The following is a 19,297-nucleotide window of genomic DNA, read 5'->3' as shown; positions in this document are numbered from 1 at the left end:
AGAGGCACGAATTTGTAAAACGCAGTTTTGCAACACGCTGTATTTCCGCAGCCGGTTGTCCCGCTGACGTTTTCGACCTGACTGCCGGACTTTATTTACGTGCGTTTCGCGTTCAGATTGATAATGTTGGCTCGGACGCACGCGACTGATTGGAACAAGTCGTGGAAGCAAATGCCATCCGAATGGGCGGGGATTTGTTGTTTCAATGTATATATTAGATTGTTGTTTTATTGTGCGTATTTGTTACTGTTTAGTGCGTTTTAATGTATTAAATTACTGCAATAAAAAAATATCGATTTTTCCACTCAGCAATTCTGTAATTTTACATAATTAAATTGATTCAGTCAAAATCATTACAATTACATTAAACACAATATTTTTTATTTGCAAACTGTTTAAAAAATCAAAATTCCAATAGGAAATATCGGAATTCGGAATTACATCACAATAAAGAAATTATAATTTTACATGAAGAAGAAAAAGATGCAAAGAATCGTCTTCACACATTTGACATATATTTCTATTCCGCTTCCCTATTTCTCCACAGAAAAAAAGGAAATTTGCTGATATAATTTTTCTACAAAAATTCAGCCAAATTCAAATCTGAAAATAATATTGTTATGGACCATCAAAAATAATTATATAAGAATAATACAATAACATAAGACTGCGAAAATTTTTTTATACTCTATCGATCGATTGTTTGTTGGATTATTACGAAGCAATTTTCACATCTGTATCTAGCCTAGATTGCCGTTAAACACCTTGGCAAAAGTGTTCTTTCACAGTGGCGGGAAAGGATGTTTGTCAGGCGCGCAATGAAAATCACAGAAACGGATGATAGAGCGAATATGCATTAGGGACAAGGGGATGACGTGAAACGACGCAACGCTCGATTACGTATGCAGCGACGCGACACGCACGTAATTCCGTCGGCGACGTAGCGGTGCGAACGCCAGCGATCGAACGCGCGACTTTACGCGGCGGGATCCGTGCGGCCGAACACGCCGGATTGTATCGTCGCATTGTGCGCGACGTGAGGCAGAGATCGTCGGCGTCGTGCAGGTCGCGCATTTGGCGCGGCGACTCGCGTATCGGACGAGTAGACTAATTGTTTTATAGCGAGAGGGGGCGATCTCGCTCTCGCCCTCCTCCTCCTCCTCCTCCTCCTCCTCCTCCTCCTCCTCCTCCTTCTCCCTCCCCCCTCCCCCCCTCCCCCCTCCCCAATATCCGGCCCACACTTGTCGCAATACCGCAATCAGCGCATATCGCTGCACGCCGGAAATCGTGCCACGAATGTCATTGTTGCGCGTCCACAGTTAATCGTCAATCGACAATTTGATTCATCGCTAATGACGCACGTCGCGATATTGTTTTAAAGCAAGTCATGACCGGTAACGTACGGCCGTATCCTTCTCTAGAAAATAAATTTTTCTAGAGAAATATTACAGAAAGAAACCAAGAAACTTCAGATCTTTTGACATTTTGATCATTTATTTATTTTTCGATTTTCTTGTATCTTTTTTTAAGAGATGCACGTAAAAAGCAATTTAATGAAATATTTAAAAATTTGGCCAGATATAAATCTGAAAATAATTTTGTTCGACCATCAAGTTAATGCTCGTAAAAATGCTCGAGTATGATGATAACTGCAAAAACTTTTTACATTCTAGCAATTAACTTGAGTATACATATTATATTTTTTTTGACCCAACAAAATTATTTCCAGATTATGTTTGAATTTTTATACGTTTTAACAAAATTGTTCCTTCCGTATAACAATATTCATATTCCTGCGACATTGCGTAAATGGTTGAGGACAAAAATAGGATTCCTGGCATTTCTGTCTAATACAAGGCAAACGTGCATGTGTGTGTATGGGGGGGGGGGGTTGTGAATCGCTCAAGATCGCGAGTTGGAGTCTGTGATACGGGACTCGGTTAACCCGTGTGTCTTCGGTACTCACCCGCGGTATTAATCAAGTTCTGATAGCGGGCGCAATTTCACGGATCGCGGAGAAATCGGTTTCGCGTTATACGTCGACCTCTCTATCTCTTCTCGCGCGCACTCCGCAACGCCGGGGATGCCTTCGACGAGCTCGCGTTTCGACGAGCGCTTAAATCGCGCGATTTCCGTGCGTTTTCCAATCAATGATCGTCTCGCCGCCGACGCTGACGATCTAATTAAAGCTCGTACGCGAAATTCCGCGCGTTCCACGTGTAATCGGTTTAAACGTTTGCGCGCGGCACGGCGGCGCCGCTTAATTCTAAGCGGTCTCTCCGCGCCGCGGCCATGAGAACGCGTATCTTGAACGTATATAAATCTCCGCCATCGCGCTTATTTACGCGCGTCGTGAATATGCATTTGTCTCAAGACGAGGTAATGAACCCAGGGAGCACACGGGCGGCTAGTTAAACAACTAATTAAAACACCGTCGCGAAATTGATCGTCTGCAGATTATTATTTCAGCGGCCGGCGAACAGAGATGATTAATACACTCCATGAGCTCAACAAATCGCGAACAATTCTCTTATATATGTTATTATATAAGGGAAATATTAAATGAATAAATCTACGAATGATTTTTCCGTGAAAATTTTATCAGAGAGAGAGAGAGAGAGAGAGAGAGAGAGAGAGAGAGAGAGAGAGAGAGAGAGAGATCATCTGCATGGAAGAAACGTTAAATTTTTTAAGATGTAAGTTTTATGTATTTAAAGTTTTCATCAAGTTTTAATTTATCAAAAATTTATTATTATTAAAATTTATTATAGTTAAGCGTGACAATAGTATGGTAAAAAATTTTTGATATTCAGCAATCAATTTGAGTATTCTCAAATAATTATTTTATATAACTATTTTAATGGCTCGACAAAATTATTTTTAAATTTATATCTAACCAAATTTTCAAATACTTCAGCAAAACTTCTTTTTAGTGTGGACGATTTAAAATTACAGAAAAATGTAAACAAAAAATAAAATAAAGTGTTTTTTTACATTAGTTTTAGTTTTAGAATTTATAATATTTGTTTGGTTGTAAAATTTTACGGATATAAATGTGATAACCAAATATGATAATTAAATTAATGCTACAATGTAAATGCTATCGTCGTTAGGTAGTTAAGAGGTCCCGCCGTCATAAAATTCATAGTGTCGATATCGGCTCTTTTTCAGCCGATCTATTGAAATGATAATACCACGTTATCATGTTAATGCGATAACCGTCAGTCAGATTGGTCTGTTGGTTCGATTTCGACGTGGTAAATCGAAACTGAAATCTATGGGTAATTCGTTTTCTAACGAAAATACTCTTTCGGAGAAGGCTCTCCATGAATACGTCGATCTAACGTATTTAACCAAGAGTGAAATTCGCCAGTGAGTACATTAAATTTCAAATATGTAATTCAATCAAATATATTCGAGCAATTTTCAGAAATAATGTTCTGAAAATAACGCGTATAAAAAATTTCATATTTTTGTGCAAAATCTTTTAACAATATACAATATACAATTGCTCTCCTAAATATGTATAATTGAATTAATTTCTATCGTAAATATCGTATGTATTATTTATACCTCTATATAAAAATAATATTTTCTCGACTTCTAATATCACTCTAATATCATTAATCGACTAACTTATCATTGTTAGAATCTACAAACTCCTCGACGATTTAGAGCCAGGCATCCTTAAACAAAATCTTCATTATCGTTTTTCTGTAGAACAAATCGACAAAATTCTTCCGCAGATTCAGGTAAGTCCTAAATTTTACGTTATTTGATATTTTCATATGCGAAACGTATCCGACTATTTTTTAAGGTTTATTTTATACAAAACTGAATTAAAATCGCGTTTTGGAAAAACGGTGTTAAAAAATTCCGATAGCAAAGAGCATTGGATTATCACGGTATACAACGTTTTGTTACTCTAAACAACACGTATATTGTGCAGCAATAAATCCTTCTTAAGCGACGGTAAGCTGCTACCATTTTTTTCTGCGAGCTAGAAATTTCGTTATTTATACGAAGCGATGATTAACTGCGGCACGAGAAACGAAACACATTGTGTCCTTTGAATATTCAATATATAAGATATCTCAAGACAACCGGTCTTGTCGATATTAACAGATATCAACATTTATGTTAAGAAATTTATATTAATCTAATTAAAAATTTTATTTCGAAATTCTGAACTCGCAATCCTTGATTGTGTTTAACAAGCGAAAAAGAAGCGAGAGTGAATCAAGAGTGCTCTTATTTTTTTTACACGATTCATTCATTCTTCAAGAAAAACAAAAGATCATAAAGTACAGATATAATGTAATACACAGATAAAATATATAATATTTTACAGTGCAATCCATTCCGTGATGCGATATACCGTGTATTCTCGTCGAGGCAGGACGGACGTTTGAGCTTCGAGGACATCCTCGACCTCTGCTCGGCATTCTCCGCGAATTGTCCGCGGGGCGTTCGGGCTGCATGGGCTTTTGAAATTTTCGGTAAGCTCGCGAACACAATTGAATCTACATCCGCGAGTTTTTGTGTGCTCGGAATTCTCTAACTTCCGTCCCCGGCAAATATTTACCATCCGCCAATCCTATACGCTCATTAAACAGAGAGCCGCGAACAATGCCTCAGTCGCCAAAAATACGATTACAAAACTCTGTTATTTGCCAGCGGAAAAAATGTCTCGGCGAAACGACGCGGCAGCTTTCTAGAAGTATATACGTTTTTACCAACCGCGTGCGGAACGCCTTGGGCAAAGCGTGGCGGTATTCAAATTTAAAGGCTTCGTGCGTTTCTGAAAAATTTATCGTACCTTTTGCTTCATAATACACTGAGTGATTTAATTTAATATGATTTACCAAAATATTCCAATCCAAATGAATATATTATAATTATAATAATGAGTAACAAAGATGCAAGTTTGCAGATTCAAAAGATACGTTGCAGTTTCCATTACTTACATTTTAAATTCATTTATTGATTTATAATAAACGTCGCTTATCTTGACACTACGTAATATGGCATAGAACCTGATAGAAAATAAATTATGTTACGATATACTGCATTTATGGCATTATGATTTCTGTGAAAATTCTTCATACTTGATTGCAAGAATCCATAATAGCAGTAACTTTCATCTTTCATTAAATATTAGCACGTGTAATTTCAAATAAATAGAAATCAAAAATTGTTATTCCGTTTAATTAATATATCGCGCAAAATTCGAGAAATCGAGAAATATTCCGTCTCTCTCTCTCTCTCTCTCTCACTGTACAGTTGGCAAATATCCTTCTCTTTTCTATTCTCTATCGATTTCATCCGTGGCTCTACCTTTCGCGACATTTTGCAGTTTTATTTGCCGATGCCGCGCGCGCACACACACACACACACAAGCGCATATGTTCGGAATTCGTTTCGAGTGCGTGAATGCAAACAGAGACCATCGCTGATCATCTTCATTTCCAGATTTCGACGGCGACAATCAAGTCTCTCTCGACGATCTGATCGAAACGGTGCGGAGGCTGGCGGGCTCGGACGAGCGCGGACAGGCCCGAATCGATCGGCAACGCGCGGAGAACGTAGCGCGAATGGTCGATGTGCATTCCTGCTGTGCGTCTTCGACGCAACTACAAAGGACGGAATCGAGAAGCGATTAATCCTTTGCCGAAAGTCGAGAGGCCGCTTTCTATCGCAACAAATTTCCGGTGGTCGTTGCTGGTGGCTCCGCGGTAGAAAGTAGGTGAATTGAAAGGATCTGCCTTACGCGTAGAGAAATTAATTTTGTAAAATTGCACTTGCAATCTTCAAAGCCGGAAATTGCTTCTAAAACTGCTCAACTCTCTTTCTCTCATGCTGTGGTCCTTCTAGCTAAAAGAAAAAAAAAAAAAAATTATTTTACATTCTACCGTTCAAATGTGAAACTTCTTTCTTTTCTTAATGATATTTATCTCGTTTCAACATAGTGCGTCTTCTCGAATAAGATTTTATTTTTAAAATATAATTTTCTTCTTTTTCCTTTTAACTGGACTTTTAACTGGAAGAATTCCTATCAATTTCTTTTAACTCACCTACTTTTCGCAGAGTCGCAATGGACGCCATATAGTAATTCATGATTAAGTTCAATGGATTTATTTTTTCAGATACTGCAGGAAGTGGAGTTTTCTGGTACAGGCAACATTACGTCACAAGAATTTGTTAATGTACTCTCCAGAATACCAGATTTTGCATACGCATTTCAATTCAAAATTAATTAACTTAATAAAACTTATCCGATATATGCACCGATATATGCACGCGAACTCTCCAAATGTAATTTCTTTTTAACAATTCCGTTGCATAAGGAATGGAAAAATTAAATTTTAATTATAAAAATATACTTAATAAATTTTTACATATATTTGCAATTAACCTTCTAAAGTTTTTGTAATCGAATTTTAATTGAGGAATTGCGATTTATGATACATTATATTTTATGATTAAATTATATTTTATTAAGTCTTGTATTGTATTATAAATTGTATTGTATTATATCAAACATTACATAAATATTGCAATATAATAAATTGTTGCCATGTCGATCATAATTTATATTATGTTTTATTAAAATTTCAAATTTTTTTACTCTTTATTACAACTTTTGTCATATTTCATTTTAGTTTATAAGCAGCTACAAAATTTGCAAAAATGCTATGAAATTTTAATAAAATAAAGCCTAATATATATATTTTATCTATGTATATATAAATAAAATACAAACATAGAAAAAATAAAATATAAACATAAAAAAACATAAAAAACATAAAAAAAATAAAAAAAAAAACAAAAAAAGTAAAAAAAATTTTTTAAAATACAAAAAAAACATAAAAATAAAATACATACATTTAATACAACATATGTTTATTTATATGTATTTCTTATCGACAGAATTCAAGAATTCTTGAAGTTTTATAAAAATGTATTTACAATAAATAAGATAAAGTTATTGGAAAAGTTATATCCTCATTTAATCCTTACAAGAACGCCATCATTGAAACAACGATTTTCATGTTAATTGAATTTTTGTTCTTGATTTTGCAAATGATCTAAATATGCAGTTAAGTAAGTTATAGTGTAAAATAACGTCGATTTATAGCATTTATAAGCATCGCATATCGATCAGCCTTTACGAAATCCATTGAATCAGTTCTGCCGAATAAAGGTATTATCACGCTGGAACGTAAAAAATTACAATGTTATTTATATAACATTACATTATATCATACATATATTAAGACAGCTAGTACTTATAAAATACATAGACTCATCGTTATAGAAATCTAGAATTAATGAATTAATGAATTTAAAAGAAAATTATCGAGGTTTTAGAAAAAAGTCACCTTTTTCCCTTTAAATTGTCGAGCTGACCAGATAGAATCGGTGCTAAAGCAATTGAAGCGTGAAGATCACAAACACTTTCAGTATCTAATAGATATTCGGTCGCTATATCAATCCATGCTTGATCTATCATAATACATTTGTCGATAAAGCTTTTCTCCAGATTGTCATAACAAAAATAACGTCCTCTTACTGGAATGTTTAATTCGTTACGCAAAGCCTCTTGTTTAACTCCTTCCATATTACGATCAATAGCATTAGGTTTAACTTTCTAAAATTAAAATTGCAATTTCTAAATTTATTTACAATAATGCAATTCGCTTCTTAACTATACTAGAAATGTGTAATGATAATTTACGACTGGCAATTGGTAATTTAGATAGGTATATTTTGACTCACAATAACTTGTATCTCTGGAGCACGTCGTTTGATCGCTACTGCCATACCTTCCGTTAATGAACAACCATTGAACGTCGTCGGCAATATCACCGCATCAATGGAATCACACATTTGTTCTAGGATTTCTAAACCCACTGTGGCTTGACCAATGATCATGTTCGGATGATTGTAACTAACGAAAAAAATTTCGTTCAATAATTTAATAAATAAACTGCTTATTTATTAACAAAACAAGCGTCCTTTAAAGCAATAATAATATTTAATTATTCGTTCAATGTTTAAATTAAGAAATAAAATATAATGCGCGCGGAAAATAATAATAATTGAAGAGAATGTCATTTCTTAAGTAAAATATTTTTCATATTAGACAACGAATTTAAATAAAAAAAAGGCACCTATCAAGATACACTAGACCATATTTAATAGCGTGGGCCAAGGCGAATTTGTGAGCTTCTAACAGACTGTCACTCTTAATCTTAATCACATTTATTGATGAAACTGAATTTGAATACTGTTCACATAGTTCGAGTACTTCATCGTCCGCTGAGTCCAGTATCACCACCGTTACTGCAATTCTAAATTTCCATCCATAATAGCAAAGAATTGAAGCGAAGTTCCCCGTTGATATTGCTATCACGCCAGCCGTCTTTTGGGGTCTTGAAAGCTGCTGAAGAGTGTAAATTACTCCGCGAGTTAAAAGACTGTCAAGATGTTGGGATAATTCATATTTCAGATAGATGTTGAAACCGATTTCCTCGAGAGAGGTAAAACCCTTAAACAATCATATATTATTTGGTTAATGAACGCTTTTAAGACATTCTATGCTAATATTTTGTATCGCAAGCGGGACAATTTCTTACATATATATACTTATGTTTATTATCTGGACGCAAAACACGATAAAATAATTATTCAAACTGATTTCTCAGTTTTGATTAGTAAATTATATACAGTTAAAATTATTCATTAATATAAAAAAAAAGGCAATTATTATGCTTCTTATATTCAATATTTTTTTAATCCTTTACTTTTACGCATTTATTTCTATTTATAATTTTGAAACCGTGAAAATATAGAGACTTTCAAAGTACAATAATCTTATATTTACATGTCCCGAATTAGTTCGAGTATTTTTAAAGAATATATTTCTTAAAAAATACATCAAAACATGAACTTGGAAAATTGTTACATTTATTACCTTGTGACATGGTGTTTTGATAATCTCTTTACTGATCTCTTGCTTCGCACTTATGAGATTTTCGTCTGAGAAATATTCATATTTTTCTTTATTGAATGTTTTCAAGGTACCTTTTTCAATTAGAAGCTAATAATAAAATATATTAAATCATTAACTTGCTAAATTGCTAAATATTTTTCCTATTTTACCAAATATTGCACGTATACCAAATGTAATGTAAATATAATTTTATATATTTATTACATTATTATTTATTATTATTTATTATTATTATTTTATATATTTATATATTTATTACAAATTATTAAACAAAAAGACATGTCTATTATTCCTCGATACATTTTCGATACTTTCGCCATAAAAATTTTAGATGAAAAAATAATTATATATGCCGATATACGTGTCGGTAACGAAAGTGATATTAAACTTCATTAATTATAATTAAACGAAAATTTAAATTCTAGAATCTAAGAATTTACCCATTCGTATGTATTATCTTCTTGACGATAAGTTCGAGGATAAACTATATCATATGAAAATGTATTAATCTTATTATTCTCTTCTTTTTTTTTTGTTCTCCCCTTCTGGTTTTTCTGGTTTCTCCCTTTCTGATTTTTATTCTGCTCTTGATTCGATACAGGTATCGAATTTTTGTCATCAAAATTATGTAGTTGTTCCATCTATAATAATCACTGAAAATGTATTGCACAATTAATCCGCATCAAAAAATAAAATCTAACCCGATTTGACACTTTTCAACAATTAATTCTTCTTTCGCAAACAGTCTTGTTGCTAATAATAATACGTTGATCTTTTTTCTTAATGTTATTGTTTATTTCTATGTCATGTATGTATGCATGTTTATTTCTATGATAATTATATTATTTGTATGAATTTCACAGCTAACAAATATCATTCGAAAAATGACTAAAAAGATATACAAAAATAATTCTAGTGTTTAGCAAAATAACTATTATAAGACAAACCTCTATATTTTAATATCTCTACATATAACTTTTATTAATTTTTAATCCAAAGGTGTTTAACATTTGTTTTTATTATTGAATTTTTATTCGTGTCTTTTTAAATCTATATTGTTTTCCATGAACTTTAATATAAAAAAAAGCAGATAATAGAAATAACATTTATTTCAATAGTATTACATTTAATTTATATTATTTATAATATTTTACTTTTTTCTATACTTCTTTTTTCATATTTAATATTTTAATCTCAATTTAACTGTTTTGTAACATATCTGTAATCTACACTAAGCAAATATACATATATGCAAAATTATTCTATTTATAATTCAAATAGATATATTTTTGAATTCTGTACACTTTTTTTACAATGTGACATACAATAATATATTTCTGCTTATTTATCTTAAAGTAAAAAGAAAACGCCAAATGACAATCGTTTTCATGCATTTATTTTTTATTTGACAAATTAAAATAAATTTTCAACAATATAACAGCATTACTATTCAACTATTGTTACAGTGTTATTAAAATTATGCATATATTTAGAAATTTTTATTATATAATTGTGTTTATTATCGAGAAAAAATTTCAAGATTACCGATTTAAAAACTTTGATTTCTAATTTAGAAACCTTGGTCTCTAATAATTGTTCATTTTCTGAAACATTTATTTTATGTTTCATCTCGCGATAATGCAACCGTATTACAGTTTTGTCTTTGCTTCGTAGAGAAGCAATCGGTGATGTCCAACGTTACCATCCAGACTCATTTCCGGTCTCCGGTGTCTCGTTTGCCGCCTCGGCGTCGCACTCCGGAGCGCTGCTGGTCATCGTAGCCGCCCGGAAGTGGAGTGTGAATAACTGGCTGCGGGCGGCGGAGAGGGTTTTACGTCAAGGTGGGTCGGTCACCTGGAGATAACTGTAAAATGTCATCGGCGAATGTGTGTCAGGCATGGACTTGACGCCGCGCACGACGTTGTCATCGCTCGCTGGCTGGCTCACGATCCGCCTGTCAATTATGCCGCCGTGTTCCTATTGAGGTGAGGTAGAGGCAGAGACAGGCTAAGGCAGCTGCATCGCACATCCACGTCGGTGCTGGCAGGACAAAGCGCACGAGGAAGTATGTAAAAAGTCCCGATCCCCGGAATCTCGGGGCATCGTTGGTGTGCGTGCAATTCTTTGTCGCCGTATGCTCATCTCCCATTCTCTCTTTCTCTCTCTCTCTCTCTTGTGCGCGCGCGCGCTCGCTCGCTCGCTCGCTCGCTCGCTCGCTCTTCCTTACTCTTGCTCTCTCTTGCTCACTCCGTGTTCGCTTTTTCCTTGCTTCGCGAGAATTCGCACGAGACGCACCGGGCGTGTTGCAGGTCGATTACGAAACTCCTGCGTCGGATAAGCCGCCGTTGTCGAGGATGCTCTTGGCCCGTAAGGAGATCATCGCGTTTCCCTGGCAAATCATTAGAATGCCTAACTCGTGTTATTCGGATATTTTACTCGGACATCGTCGAAACGATGAATGATTCACTGCCGTGGGAAAAAGGCCAACGTAAATCGCTTCGCAGATGATTCTCTGATATTATGACAGAAGGGGCATATGTGATCTAATGTTTTTGCATAAATACCGCGATACTCTAATTTATTTTAATTACTTTTACAGTTCTATCTAACAATCGATTGTTTATTCATATGTTTGTTATGCATAGAGTTCTCTTTTATCCCAGATCTTTTCTAAAAATATAAATCCTTTATGCTATTCTCTTTCGAGGAGAACAAAAGAATTACTTTTACTAATTGTTTGATAAAACAAGAACTTGGAAAGTTGAAATGTAATTTTTTGTACGTTACGATTTGATGATGTACGATTTGTTAAGTTTATATATCATATATTACAGGAAAAAAGACACAAAGCATCATGGAGGGGACGGAAGTTACATTTTTATTCCAATTCGGTCTGATACGTGACACAGTCACAGTCGACAGCAGCACACTTACTCTTAAGGCCCTGAAAGATCTCGCCTGTGATTTCATAAATACCAAGTGTCCAGAGCACGGACTGAATCATCTGTTTGAGAGATTAATTTTATTCAAGCATGACTATAATTCTACAAATGTTCTGCAACTCGTTACAAATGCTACAGAGGTAGTCGACGAGACGCTGGTAGAAATCGTGTTGACTGGTAAGAAATTCTTGCATGTTGACAGCGATTGTCAAGTTTCGATTGTACACATGACGTTGCGCAATTACAAGGAAGAAACTGTTTCTAATATTTTAGCACAAGTGCCAAATGAATACATTCCCATTCGACCTCATGCTTTAGCGGTACATTCCTACAAAGTTCCAACATTTTGTGATTTTTGCGGTGAAATGTTATTTGGACTCGTTCGACAAGGTCTCAAGTGCGAAGGTAAATTTATAAGTACTTTAAGATATTTATGCCATTGTATCAATCAAATATATAAATTTCCTTAAGTCGCCTTTCCGATCTATGAAATTACACAGAACAATTTTGAAAATATTTCTTGTATAATTTTGTAGGCTGTGGTATGAACTATCACAAAAGATGCGTCATCAAAGTACCGAATAACTGTTCGCAAGACGCGAGTCAGAGACGGCGTAGTTCGGCTATACTGAATGTTCCAAGATCGCCAAGTCAAGGTTCCACTAGCAGCTTGACGAGCAATACCGATGATAATCACAGTTCAAATAGTACACTTAACACAAGCCAAACTAATAGTACATTGGTATGAGCGAAAGTATATCGTTTCGACTTTAATTTAATGTATATGCACCTTTGAAAACAAATAAACACAACTGATGGTTTTTCTAATTCCTTTTTATTTGCGAAATTCTTTGCGCGAACATGTGAATAAATGTGTATACTATCTTGTAGGCAATACCGAGTATAATGGCACCAAAACAGTCCTCTTCACCTATATTAGGAGGGCGGCCCGTTTGGGTAGAGCGAGAGCTCGCGACGCGAATAAAAATTCCGCATACATTCGTAGTACACACGTACACGCGCCCGACTGTATGCGGGTACTGTAAAAAGTTGCTAAAGGGTATATTTAAGCAAGGCCTTCAATGTAAAGATTGTCAATACAATACGCACAAAAAATGTATGGATAAAATACCAAAAGACTGTACTGGAGAAAATCCACGAGATAATATAGGTAGAACGTTTCGTACGTAGATTTAGACAGTCTACAATCTTGTGTGCAGATGTGATGAATTAAAGATATTTACGCTTTCTTAGGCGAATATACAGATAGCGGTGTTGGCAGTGAACTAGAAACCAAATGTGATATTAGAAGTGAGGAAGCTGATGCTGACAGTGACACAGAATCATCACCTCTGATACAAGACGTACCATTCACAAATAATGAGAAAATACCCGGTGATTACGTGGTAAGTTATTCTCTTTAAGAGTTCATACAGAACGTGAAATAAAAATAATTCTTTAATATTGAAATTGCTTAAAGGATCAAGCACATTCTAACGATGACGTTGTTTATGATGAGTATCAAAAATCACGACGAGCATCAAGGTAAGCTTAAATTTCTTATTTTTACGTTTGCATTTATTTGAGATATATTTCTATATACTTTTCTCATCTCTCTCTTATTCTCTTCCCTTTGTTAATAAAAGCTGTAGTTCTACACCAAGTAACAACATTCCATTAATGCGAATAGTACAAAGTGTGAAACATACTAAAAAACGTGGATCTAAAGTGTTAAAAGAAGGTTGGATGGTACATTTCACAAATCGTGATCCAGTCGTGAGTATTTATAAAAGCATTGCAAATTATTATGAATATTTTGATATGTTCAGATATTAATATTTAAATTATTAACTATTGCATAGAAATATATATACATATAAATCATTTTTTATACTATTTTATATCATAACATTCTACTTTTATACATGATTGAATTATTAAATATTTATAAATTTTTCCAGAGAAAAAAACATTATTGGCGGCTTGACACAAAGTCTATAACGCTATTCCAAAGTGAGAATGGTTCTAAATATTATAAGGAGATCCCATTAGCTGAAATTTCAGCTATAGAAACTGCTAAAATGCCTCGTTCATGTATGTTTTTGTTTGCGAACGAATTAGAAGTTTTAACCTTAAGTGCATTTTTCTGTTCTTTTCTTTTTTTTTCTTTTTTTTTCAAGATTTTACAATTCGACAAGCTTTCCTCAGTTAAATTTCTCACACTGCCTACTTTGTATTGTAGATATAATGCATTGCTTTGAGCTAAAAACTGTCAATGCCGATTACTATGTCGGGGAGGATCCATCATACGGAGATAATTGCGGCCAAGTCTCTCCTCCTGAAAGTGGTATCGGAGCTCATATAGCTAGATCGTGGGAAACTACTATTAGACAAGCACTTATGCCTGTAACTGTGTCAACTAGTATGTATATTTGGTTCGCTGTTATGACATTCTGTTCAAGATAATAACACAAAATCTCTTTCACGCCTTTTATTAGTATATATTTTAGATTTTTTCCCCATTATATTTAGTCACAGCTGTGTCACGTGTGTGATGTATATTGAGACCTTTCAGAAATAAAAGATACAGAAGGCATTACATTTATATTATAGATCAGGAAGAACCTACCGAGCCCGAGGAAAACATTACCGATATGTCACAGCTATATCAGATCTTCCCGGACGAAGTTTTAGGATCTGGACAATTCGGCATAGTTTACGGAGGTGTTCATCGCAAGAGTGGTCGCGCGGTCGCGATAAAAGTCATCGATAAGCTACGTTTTCCCACTAAGCAAGAAGCCCAATTAAAGAATGAAGTAGCTATCTTGCAGAATTTGTCGCATAGTGGAGTGGTGAATCTGGAACGTATGTTCGAGACGCCGGAACGAATATTCGTAGTGATGGAGAAATTGAAGGGCGACATGCTAGAGATGATTTTGAGCTCCGAGAAAGGACGACTTAGCGAACGGATAACCAAGTTCCTCATAACTCAGATATTGGTTGCACTAAAACATCTCCACAGCAAGAATATCGTGCATTGCGATCTGAAACCGGAAAATGTGTTACTGAGCAGCGATACGGACTTCACCCAAGTGAAGTTATGTGATTTCGGATTCGCGAGGATAATCGGTGAGAAGAGCTTTCGGAGAAGCGTCGTGGGCACTCCGGCGTACTTGGCGCCAGAAGTCTTGCGAAATAAAGGCTACAATCGTTCCCTGGATATGTGGAGCGTTGGCGTGATTATATATGTATCATTAAGCGGTACCTTTCCTTTTAATGAGGAAGAAGATATCAATGAACAGATTCAAAACGCTGCCTTTATGTATCCGCCAACACCATGGAAAGAAATTTCGAGTGATGGTAATTAATATTTCCATTATTTCTTTATAGCTTGCTCTTGAGCAATGCACAACGAATAAGATTTTTTTTTTAATAATATAAATTATATTCTTTTGCATTATTTCTTTCTTTTTCAGCTATCGATTTGATCAATAATCTTTTGCAAGTTAAGCAGAGGAAGAGATACACCGTAGACAGAAGCTTACAACATGTATGGTTACAAGTAAGCACTATTTTTATATTTTATTTGATCTTTATTTATTCGTTATTATCATGAAAAATTTTTTTTTTTAGGATTATCAAACTTGGTGCGACTTGAGGAAATTGGAGCAGAAAGTTGGCTATCGCTACTTAACTCACGAAAGCGACGATGCACGTTGGATGGCGTACAGTAATCAAGAAACATGACAGAACTGTTCGCCTGTTTTGAACATCGAGACATTACCGACTTCCTTGTCACTGCACAAAGGCTGGGCTCGATATGCTCGGGCTACTTTACGGCGCTTTATTCGTGCCTGACTCAGTAAAAGTACGTGAAAACTAGTACAATTTTGTCTTTCGGATGATATCTCGAATATATCGTTCCCCGTTCTAGAATGAGATCGATATCAGCATTCTGAATTTATGCATTTCGGGATACTCTTATTTCTTCCAAAATACTTAATAACATTATGAAACGTTCAGGAGAAGCTTCCATAACGTTAACATTCCCATAAAGTGGTTCTAGCACAAAGTTATTTTAATTTATATTACACGTAGAGATAAATAAATAACGAATAAAAAATGGACAGTATCCTTGTTCATGAAATTTAGAAATCGAAATACCGCGTTTGTTTAATATATATTTAATTAATTTTATTTAAAAAAGAAAAAATATGTAGAAATCTTCAGATTTTAATTGTAGGGGTCAATTATATAATCTATTTAAACTACATTATAACAATGTAGACATTTTTATTGCTTAATTTTAGGCAAATAATATTATTTGATAAAGCATTTGAAATATTTTATAAATTTATTGTTGATTTTTATTGATTATGTGCTCTTTTTGGGGTGCCTTTTGTTTTCCTATAAAATATTTATTGGTTTAAAAAAGTTATATAAATTTACAGAAATTTTCTTTATTTTCTCGTTAAGATTTACTCGACAACAAAACAAAATTGTTAACAACAAATGAAAATTGTTTCATGCATTATATATTTTATTAACAAATCTGCTTTTTAATGATAGCTTTAAATTTATTTTTATGTATTAATATATAACTAGCGAGTTAAAGCATACAAAAGATTCAACTGAAGACAATAGTCAAATAATACCCATACATAAAATTTTATTTTTTGTATAAATTAATTATATTTATTTTAATTTTTGTATAAATTAATATATTTCTTATTTATTTTAAAATATATTATTAAATTAATGAATAGAGTTTATAAAATATAAATTGATATTCGATAATTGCATGTGATTAATTCAATATATAATCATCATCAATTATAAATCACTAAGCAAATGAAGAAAGATCAAAGTTGTACTTCAGAATCTCAATTTTTTAAATGTTTTATGTATGGGTACAAATAAAATCATTGATGTTAAACATGTTAGCATGTATAAAATATATGCAAATTCAGATTAATCACAAATCATTTATGTTGCAATATAATTTAAATATTTTTATATCTTTTTACATCTTTAATTTCTATCTATTGTATTATAAATTTATTTTAAATATTTAAAAGACAATTACAAGAACAACATTTTTATTAAAATTTTTACAAATTTATTTTAAAATTAAGATTTGTTTTATATTTTTAACATATTTTAAAGATTATATATAAGCACTGCTTCTAAGATGAATGTTTTATGTAAACAAGATATATAATCATTATACATATTATACATATTAATTTAAAGAATATAATAAGTATATAAAACGGTGATATGATATTAGTATCTCAGTTTTCATTAGTAGCAATCAGCGAATCTCTATTAATATTAATCTGATTATATTGTGAAGCTTTACAACTTTCAAGAAGAAAAGCATTTATTAGTCTGTCTTTGTGATTATTGCATTAGAATCATTGAATGAAATGGATATTTAAATGCGATGGTACATACTCACTTTTTCTAAAATTTGTCATATCGATAGTGTAAAACGATGATTGTGTCAGTAGTCAATATGATAAATGAGGTTGACTTAAATTAGCGAATTAGAAATTAGTGTTATATGCGAAAAAATTTATCAAAATTATTAGGATGGTGCAAAAAATATCATACTCATTAAATATATATGAATTGCATAATCTTGAACTATATTTTTATTGAACAAGATAATTGCCATCAACCATTTCAACCTTTTATTTATCTAAAGAAAATTTTTTTAATAAAATTTGGATTAGTAACTTTCTGTATAAAATAGAATTTAAAAAGAAAAATGATAAAGCTTTTGCATTAGCCTAATAATTGATTTATTCAGATTAATCTATTCGAAATATTTCATCAGATAACTAACAAAGGGGCAATCTTCTCTTCAGAGAAGAAATATTTAGCTATAAAGAGAATATATTCGATTTCGAATAGTTGGGTATGCATTGAATCATATAAATTGGCATTATACTCTTACAACGGCCTATATCTTTAACAACTTTATAAGTAGTAGTATAAAAGATAATTTCATTTTGTATCATGTAAACGCAATAGTGCGGTTTCTATGCATTCCTTGAGAACAAATAAATCCGGCGAGAATATTATAATACAAAATAATGATAAACCTAAAGAGGTAATCGATGCATTTGTAACATAAGAGATATAAGCGCGTGCGTTAACAGGCATTAATTGTTATATTTTATAATAACTTTTAAAAGTTTATCCTAATATCTTATTCGTAAGCTATCATAAATCAATGTTCTATGCGCATATTATTATTATTATATATATTATACTTAAGAGTTTATTTACGCTATGCAAATGTAATCTCGAAATCGTGCATGCGCGATCAATGTTGCGTTTGCAGAAATGCATTTACAATACTCAATGCATTTAACACAATGCATTTAAATATTCTTCTCGCATAAGAGGAAGAAAGGGACTCCAATGTAGGAACAAATGCTATTACCGTAATCTCTTACCATCGTGCTAATCTTATGCTTTTATGGCTGAAAGGCAGAATATATCTTATATATAAGCAACGTTCGTACAATACTTAAAGAGTTTTATTGACTCTCATGTACACAAATTCGACTTACATTTTATTCCATATTTTAAGCGGAGTTAGTACTTTCTAGACCAAGAAAATAGTGTATCGTGCAGTTTGATGATAAATATATTATACTCAATTTGATATCCCGAGATAAGAAAAAATGAATAATATAGATCGCCGGCTTATGTACTTAGTGTCAAGTAGAGATTTCAATTTATATGTATAATTCTTTTTCTGGTTGTAGTAACGAAGAATAATCATTAATAAGCACGACTACACTCATGTATGCGCGTCTCTTCGTAAATCGCTGCGTTATAAATCGAGCGGAAGGAAAGCTGGCTCTTCAGTGCCACGTGCGAGTTTTGATATTAAATTAATTTACATGATATCGTTCTAAGTCTTTTATCTGAAAATACTGGTACCAATAAACTAGGAATTTGCCTTATCTCCAGGAAATAATATACGTTATTTATATACCCCGCAAAGTTTCCCTGAAATCTTTCTCTCGGAAAATCTGTCGTCAGTATCGCGAGAATAAATTGTAATTGATTGAATTAGCATCACGCAAGAATAAATTGTAAGAAGGGAAAAAGATACGAGAGGAGGATAGACTTTTCTGTAACAACCGTTCCCGACGCATGAGCATCATCAGCGTCTCGTTCTCTTTAATCCTAACAGAACATCTCTGCCGGAAATAATGGTGTCTCCTCACGCGTGTCTCTGCGGCATGTCCATGTCCATCGCCAGACAGTTTCCGAATTACGGATTCGCGGTAGGAAACGGAAAAAAAATTCGCGTATT

At 33.3% G+C, this 19,297-nt stretch overlaps 3 protein-coding genes and 1 long non-coding RNA gene across 9 annotated transcripts; 2 read left to right on the top strand and 2 right to left on the bottom strand.

The window, feature by feature from the left end:
- Positions 1-359: 359 nt before the first annotated feature.
- On the bottom strand, positions 360-1,136 carry LOC105428516 (uncharacterized). The gene is made up of 2 exons (XR_016139071.1): positions 688-1,136; positions 360-603 (listed from the first exon to the last, which is right to left on the bottom strand). It is a non-coding gene; the product is annotated as an uncharacterized LOC105428516 (long non-coding RNA).
- Positions 1,137-3,001: 1,865 nt separating this feature from the next.
- Positions 3,002-6,831, top strand: LOC105428510 (calcium and integrin-binding protein 1). The gene is made up of 5 exons (XM_011640874.3): positions 3,002-3,372; positions 3,650-3,752; positions 4,352-4,499; positions 5,473-5,597; positions 6,147-6,831. The coding sequence occupies exons 1-5, from the start codon at positions 3,185-3,187 to the stop codon at positions 6,258-6,260; spliced, it is 678 nt and encodes a 225-aa protein (XP_011639176.2). The 5' UTR covers positions 3,002-3,184; the 3' UTR covers positions 6,261-6,831.
- A 13-nt stretch (positions 6,832-6,844) lies between these two features.
- On the bottom strand, positions 6,845-10,145 carry LOC105428555 (uncharacterized). The gene is made up of 6 exons (XM_089077650.1): positions 9,457-10,145; positions 8,978-9,103; positions 8,175-8,551; positions 7,780-7,951; positions 7,383-7,651; positions 6,845-7,215 (listed from the first exon to the last, which is right to left on the bottom strand). The coding sequence occupies exons 1-6, from the start codon at positions 9,655-9,657 to the stop codon at positions 7,110-7,112; spliced, it is 1,251 nt and encodes a 416-aa protein (XP_088933776.1). The 5' UTR covers positions 9,658-10,145; the 3' UTR covers positions 6,845-7,109.
- A 625-nt stretch (positions 10,146-10,770) lies between these two features.
- On the top strand, positions 10,771-18,955 carry PKD (serine/threonine-protein kinase D3). 6 transcript variants are annotated; one of them, XM_089077649.1, is made up of 13 exons: positions 11,371-11,504; positions 11,851-12,135; positions 12,232-12,363; positions 12,495-12,700; positions 12,850-13,129; positions 13,213-13,364; positions 13,439-13,503; positions 13,605-13,734; positions 13,920-14,052; positions 14,201-14,380; positions 14,572-15,318; positions 15,435-15,520; positions 15,592-18,955. In XM_089077649.1, exons 1-13 carry the CDS (start codon positions 11,471-11,473, stop codon positions 15,703-15,705), a joined length of 2,544 nt encoding a protein of 847 aa, XP_088933775.1. In that variant the 5' UTR covers positions 11,371-11,470; the 3' UTR covers positions 15,706-18,955. The 6 variants fall into 6 exon arrangements, with proteins under 6 accessions (XP_088933773.1, XP_088933772.1, XP_088933775.1 ...); XM_089077648.1 differs by having other exon boundaries at positions 12,850-13,141; XM_089077647.1 differs by lacking the exon at positions 11,371-11,504 and adding an exon at positions 10,771-11,081 and having other exon boundaries at positions 11,851-12,363; positions 12,850-13,141.
- The last annotated feature ends 342 nt before the right edge of the window (positions 18,956-19,297 follow it).

The sequence above is a fragment of the Pogonomyrmex barbatus genome, unplaced genomic scaffold (assembly GCF_055798465.1).
Source record: "Pogonomyrmex barbatus isolate J1 unplaced genomic scaffold, ASM5579846v1 scaffold2, whole genome shotgun sequence".
NCBI lineage: Eukaryota > Metazoa > Arthropoda > Insecta > Hymenoptera > Formicidae > Pogonomyrmex > Pogonomyrmex barbatus.
Note: the sequence above shows the minus strand (reverse complement) of the source record. Positions and strands in the feature narration are given on the sequence as shown.

Coding starts and splice junctions, on each gene's coding strand:
- LOC105428510 (XM_011640874.3), top strand. CDS start 3,185: ATGATAATACCACGTTATCATGTTAATGCGATAACCGTCAGTCAGATT. Junction 4,500..5,472: donor ATGGGCTTTTGAAATTTTCG/GTAAGCTCGCGA, acceptor CTTCATTTCCAG/ATTTCGACGGCGACAATCAA. Junction 5,598..6,146: donor CGGAGAACGTAGCGCGAATG/GTCGATGTGCAT, acceptor TTATTTTTTCAG/ATACTGCAGGAAGTGGAGTT.
- LOC105428555 (XM_089077650.1), bottom strand. CDS start 9,657: ATGGAACAACTACATAATTTTGATGACAAAAATTCGATACCTGTATCG. Junction 8,552..8,977: donor TCAAAACACCATGTCACAAG/GTAATAAATGTA, acceptor TGATTGTTTAAG/GGTTTTACCTCTCTCGAGGA. Junction 7,652..7,779: donor CTCCAGAGATACAAGTTATT/GTGAGTCAAAAT, acceptor TTTTAATTTTAG/AAAGTTAAACCTAATGCTAT.
- PKD (XM_089077643.1), top strand. CDS start 11,471: ATGAATGATTCACTGCCGTGGGAAAAAGGCCAAC. Junction 13,504..13,604: donor AAATCACGACGAGCATCAAG/GTAAGCTTAAAT, acceptor TGTTAATAAAAG/CTGTAGTTCTACACCAAGTA. Junction 15,521..15,591: donor TACAACATGTATGGTTACAA/GTAAGCACTATT, acceptor TTTTTTTTTTAG/GATTATCAAACTTGGTGCGA.